This window comes from Poecilia latipinna, unplaced genomic scaffold, assembly GCF_001443285.1.
Source record: "Poecilia latipinna isolate Pla-1442-1.1 unplaced genomic scaffold, P_latipinna-1.0 Scaffold403, whole genome shotgun sequence".
NCBI classification, from domain to species: domain Eukaryota; kingdom Metazoa; phylum Chordata; class Actinopteri; order Cyprinodontiformes; family Poeciliidae; genus Poecilia; species Poecilia latipinna.
The window spans coordinates 74,872-81,106 of NW_015113019.1; the positions used below are offsets into that span (position 1 = coordinate 74,872).

General features: G+C 36.8%; 1 protein-coding gene across 1 annotated transcript in view; it reads left to right on the forward strand.

Moving 5' to 3' along the window:
- LOC106950489 (collagen alpha-1(XIV) chain-like) overlaps positions 1–6,235 on the forward strand; it is a gene marked incomplete at its 5' end in the record, with an annotated part of 82,809 nt that overhangs the window by 70,869 nt on the left and 5,705 nt on the right. Inside the window, 8 exons of the mRNA XM_015037387.1 lie at positions 191–244; positions 403–456; positions 903–974; positions 2,932–2,967; positions 3,206–3,272; positions 3,587–3,775; positions 4,296–4,373; positions 4,509–4,664. Of these exons, the coding sequence (XP_014892873.1) occupies positions 191–244; positions 403–456; positions 903–974; positions 2,932–2,967; positions 3,206–3,272; positions 3,587–3,775; positions 4,296–4,373; positions 4,509–4,664 (706 nt within the window). The remainder of the gene's footprint in view (positions 1–190; positions 245–402; positions 457–902; positions 975–2,931; positions 2,968–3,205; positions 3,273–3,586; positions 3,776–4,295; positions 4,374–4,508; positions 4,665–6,235) is intronic.

Sequence of the window (6,235 nt, forward strand, 5' to 3'; positions counted from 1 at the left end):
TTTTAACTTGGGTTATTTTTCTTTTTTCTTTTTTAAATTTTTTTTTTTTTTTTTTTTTTTTTTTTTTTTTTTTGCAGTAAGGCCAGATTATTTGTTCATAGAATGTTAATTGATCATGACATTCCTGAGAGATTTTAGTAAATATTGATATGGTAGCGATTTAAAGAACTTATTTCACGTTTTTTCTCAGGGTATACCTGGAAGACCTGGCCCTGCAGGAAGAGAAGGACCTCCAGGACCCAGGGTCAGTTCCTCTTAATATTACAATCTTTCAGTAGTGGAAATGTGAAACAACTCGAGCTCTTTAAAGTATTTTGAAGACTCCATGAAAAAAATGATTATTGCTGACATTAAATAGTCAAAGTCTACCTCTGGCTTTATAATTTACTTTCACCTCTACAGGGACTTATAGGCAAAGACGGCCCACAGGGCAGACAGGGACCGCCAGGAACTATGGTGAGACCTGCATAAAATCCCTCCAGTATTGAAGTTCATTTGTATTAAAACTATTGCTGGAGCAAATGTGTTTCTGTGCCTCCAAATACAGAAGCAAAATAACATAATTGCTTATTTCTAAAATGCAGTTAACTCATTTGTATATTCAGAATGTGTTATTATTTGGGCATTTGTTGCTTCAAATACAGAACCTCTGAATGTCTTTTCTGGCAGTTTGGTCTGAGAATGTATTTTTTGAAATAGTTTCAAATTATTTCTTTAAACAAAATTTGCAAAAGAAATTGAAGGATAAATTATGAGATATTTCATTGCTAGTGGTTATTGGCTGTGTGATTAAATTGGGTGAACTCTCTTTAGGTAGAAAGAAAACTTGATAATATGCAGAAGAGAAATTGCTCATACAAAACCATTGATTTCAACTGATTTTTTTCCTTCTGTGTGCTCAGGGGACTCCAGGAGCTCCTGGATCTCCTGGAAATACCGGCCCCCAAGGAAAACAGGGAACCCTGGGACCACCAGTGAGTCTGGAGATCATACCGACCTGTCGTGAACTTTTTTTTCTTGGTTTGCATTTATTAAAGAGAACATATTCTTTTATATCTAGTGCTGTGCAAATATCCCAGAGGCAGCAGGACGTAGCGTCAGTCAGGCTTAGCAGAGTGTGTCAGACAGCCTGGGAGCCGGTAAGGTGGCTAACGGGGGATTAATGGCTCCCTGTCCAGTCTGTCTATGACCGTATTTGATACGCAGACACCCAAATGAAAGGCAGAGTGAAGAGTATTCAAGCTGACACAAAGGCAGACATCTGAGTTCAGATTATATTGTGAGAAGAACTTCAACAGTTTAACCCTTTGTGTTATGCTTAAATAGCGGCACTGACAACTTCTCTATCAAGAGCTTTCACCAACTCTTTTTACAGCATGAACAGCTTATTAAGTCATTTTTCAACCTAGATCACCCATTAATGAATTTCTAATGCATTACAAAGACTCAACTTTGGTTCAACAAATGTTAAGTTGGATTTTTAAAATTGCAATCTGCAAAATTCAAGCCAAAGCAAAGAAGAAAAAATCTCTAAGGCGATTTAAACACATCTTTCTCTGGCATTTTGTCTTGGTTTGTTTTCTCTGCTTTGGCATTTATTTGCGTTTGAGTGAAAGGAAACCACATTTTCATAGCAGCGCCAAAGAAGAAACAAGACTCTGTGGGAGGCGATAAAAGCTGCTGATAAATGAGTTTGCATCGCTTTGATAAAATGTTGTCAAGCATGTAATCATCGCTGCGTGGGCGGACTGCAGAGAGCACTCATCAGCTAATTACGGCACCACTGTTAAGTTATTGCTCTTAATGAGGACTTGGTGGAGAAAAATACCGAGCAGTGAGTGTCGGGGATTGACACAGTTTCTAAAACAATAAATCTCTGCAATTTTCTTGCTTTTGTTGTTTCTTTATTTTGTGCTTTTGATTTTCTATAAATGATGTTTAGTCTGGAATAAATTTCTACATATTTTCTTTACCTTGTTTACATATTAAGCATGAAGTTAAGGTAAAGATTAGACTCTGCCAAAGTCTGAAAAATATCACAATAAATAAATATTTTAATGTAGCATAATCTGACATTGAAAAAATGGAATGAAATCCAACTTTTAAATTTAATAAATGTATTTGCTGGTCAAAAATATTGTATATTAAGAAAAATCTACAGTGCTACTTTATGTGTCTGAAGCTGTTTCTAATGTTTCTCATTTTCTAGTCAGGCATATGCATACCCACAAGTCATTGGTATAAATATAAATATTCCATAATAAAGAGGCTGATTTGTCTTAACCAGTCTACAAAACACAATGTAAGTCAGGCCAGTGTGAACAAATGCTAAATGCCACTGGAACTACCACTGGAACTGTGTGTTTTTGAACAACAGGACGTTGAGGAGGGTCTGCTGTCACTCAAAGAAAGAATATGTGAATATTCTTCTTTTGGCACCACAAAAAAATCAATGCATATGGCTAAACAACAAGACATGGTTCACTAATCACTAAATCAACCTTCTTCCATGACTTTCTCAGTTCTTTGACCTAAAGCTCATATAAAATATGTGAACTGAGCTGAATAAAAGAGTGTATCAGACAGTCTGATACAGATGGCCCTGCAGCATAGTGCAGTCTGACGTCTGTGAGCTCATGACAGTTGATCAAAATATGAGCTTTTTATACGCTGCTAAATGTTAACCTTTTCATGGCTATAATGAGTTAGATGTAGAGATATGTGAATAGAAATGCAGTGGGAAAGGGTTTTTTTTGTATTTTCCAATAAACTTTGTCTTTCTGAAGACTTTCACAGCTTCTATTGAGATGAATTTTGCTTTGAGGTCAATGAAGTCTGAAAACCATATTTCCTCTGAGTCAAAGTCTACATCATGTACATTATTTGTATGTTTATTGTTGTTAATGTTATATTTTACCTGTTTTATTGCAGGGTCCACCAGGAACAAAGGGAGAGAAAGGTGAACGGGTAGGTGTCTTTTTCTTATCTTATTTTGAATAAGATAACAATGAAAGTGAATGAAAGTATCATAAATATTACATTAGCTGTAATGTTTTGTTCAAATGTTCAGGTAAAGTAATTTCTCAAAACATCTTAAATGAAGGACAGTTGAACATAGCATACATTAACCAAGTTATGATTAATAAACATGGATGAGAAGCTGGAAGTCTCAAACTACATTAAATGATCTTTACTCCGTCTACAGGGTGACCTCCAGTCAACGGCGTCAGTTCAGGCCATTGCCAGACAAGTCTGTGAGCAGCTGATCCAAAGTAAGTTAGGAAGAGAGGATGACATGGAGACATGGGCCTTAAAATAAGTCCAGGATTTTCTTTGACATTGATTATATTCATAGAATCACAAACATGAGGGTTTGTTTTGTGTAAAAGCAAAAATCTAAGAGAACCCTTACTCTGTTGTTCACAGTCACACTTTATTATCTGAAGAATAATAGTAGTTGAACAGTCAAAGGTTTAACTCTTCCCTTTAATCCATTGATCTGCTTTTGTTCTCCATCATGTGTTGCTCTTACTCAACAAATTTCATAATGCGACTTGACTTTCTCCTTTTCTTGTCCCTTTTCCAGGTCACATGTCGCGCTACAACACTATCTTGAACCAAGCGCCCAGTCCACCAGTGTCCATCCGCACAGTGCCTGGACCTCCAGGAGAACCTGGTCGTGAAGGTGCCCCGGGACCCCAGGGAGAACAGGGACCACCAGGAAGGCCAGGCTTTCCTGGCCAGAATGGTCAAAATGGAAATCCTGGAGAACGAGGTGAAGCAGTGAAAGTTGCAGAGAACGTTTGGCTTTGAGATGTTTCAGATACTGAAGATCAAAAGTTGTCGTACAAATAGAAGTGTATTTGTTATGTAAATAGAGATATTCTCCACCCCCATCTGGACTATTATCACATAATAACCTCAAACATCCACACAACTGAGGCGTAAGTATGCCACACACCTGCTGATGCATATTCAATATGTACCAACCATCACATATAAAACATAGAAAAACGTTACAATCCAGTGGTTGGAGTTTTGTCAAACTAAACATACTGAATGCTAAACATTTATCTTTTTTGTACTTACTGCGTTTAAATTAATAAACCACTACATAATTTAAAATATTTTTTTTCTAAAACACATTTTTATATAGCTAAATAATTTCTGGCAGCAAGAAGTTTAAACATATTTGTGAAAGTTAACATTATGCATAAGGATTTGTTTTAAAAAGTAGAAGAATAACAATTTGTACTTTCTTTAGTCTAAAAAAAAGTGCTTGTTTCTGTTTCCAGGTCAACCAGGAGAAAAGGGGGAGAAGGGATCTGCAGGCGTTGGTGTCCAGGGCCCCAGAGGGCCTCCGGGGCCTCCTGGTAAATCATCACATTAAACCACACAGGATCCACACAGGATCTGTGCTTGATGTTTGAAGATGTTTCGTTTTTTTTCTTTAACAGTTTATATAAATATAGTGTGTATAGTTGAACTCTAACCTTTCCACTCCGTAGGTCCCCAAGGACAGGGCAGACCTGGCAGCCAGGGTCCAACAGGTCGCCCTGGAAACCCTGGAACTTCTGGTCGGCCCGGAGTTCCCGGTCCAGTCGGCCCTCCAGGACCGCCGGGATACTGTGACCAGAACTCTTGTTTGGGCTACAATGTTGGAGGTACGTAGGCTCTAAAGGAGCAATAATGATGCATGCTCCGTCGTCAGGCAACTTCAACGTCTTAATGGTTTAAACCATATAATTGAGCATGAAACTCTTTCAGTCGCCATGTTAATCTTTTCTACGGAGGGTTCTCAGGTGAAACATTTAATTCAATAAGCCGCTTTTCATCTTGAAAGGCTTCTACTGACTTAAACAGTTTGCATGTTATCAAAGTCCTCCCTCCCACTGTGTGTATTTAAAGGTGAAACATGAAACACCTTCAAATACTCAGCTATAGTACACATACCACCTTATGTGTGTGTCTGATTGTTTATGCTGCATTGTTTTATTTACATTGGTCTCGTTTTTTGAGGAAACACAAAGTGAAGCATCCAAACAACAAGGAGCCATGTGTAAACCTCCACCTCTGAGGAAAAATGAGCCTCATGATTGTTTATGCCTCTTGATTTGCTCTGAGTTCACTTAGAACATTAAACTGGACAATGAGCACTTTGTTCATTGTTGAAAAGATAATTAAATCTGCATTTTAACAAAGCAATTGTTTCTGAAAGTTCGATTCTAAAAGTGACAAGGAAGAAGGGAAATCAATGCAAATTTATGAAACATTTACTTTGCTCAAAACTGTTTCTGGCTTTTTTTGTCCCAAAAGAGGAAGTTTTGCACAAAAAAAAAAAAAAAACCTCACTTAGAAACATGTTTTTACTAACTTAGATGTACGTGTGTTCCTAAGCTGCTAGCTTTCACCACAAGCTTCTTAAGAAAACCATTAAAGTTGTAATTAATTGTAAAAAAACACAGAGAAAGAAAACACCAGACAAAATTATAGTTATTAAAAATGTTGATATAAAAACAAGAGGGGGACCAAACCATTTAGTCTTGTTTTTAAGTTCTTGCCTGCAGCATCTGTTTGAAATTGCATGATTTTCTCCACACTGGAGTAACCAAACCACAAATAAATTCTGTATTTTATCTTTTTTTCACCTGAGTTGTTATTTTACTGAGTATTATGCTAAAGATGCTCTTTGGAGGGTTTTCTGATTTCAAAAATAAACCAGAAGTCATTAGACAAAACAGAACACCTCTACAACATTACTAAGTGATCAAGTAAATTGTTGGTAATCGTTTACACCAATTATAAAAATCTCCAACATTTTATTGTTCAAAGCCCTTTGTAAGAGTCATCTTTTCCCATTTAATGCATGGTTGTGTTGATCTTTAACGTGTGCAGTCTGCATGGTACTGTACTGTAAAGCTTGTGGCAGATCCTGCATGTTTTACCCTTTCTTCTGTTTTTGTGTCTGTTTGTCCACCATCCTCTTGTCACTTCATTGTCAAGCTTCACCAGAAAATCATTATGGTGATTACTGAATTGTTTCTGCAAAGCATCAACCACAAGTTAGGACTTTAACAGCTGCTGAGACTTCAAACTGAAGAAGGTGATAAAGTTTTTGTCAGTCCATTAGCTGATTACAACTTCTACCATGGTGATATGTGCAAAACTTATGGCCAAGACAAAGGTTTCAAAAAAAAAAAAAAAAAAAAAAAAAAAAAATTTTTACCACTTCTCT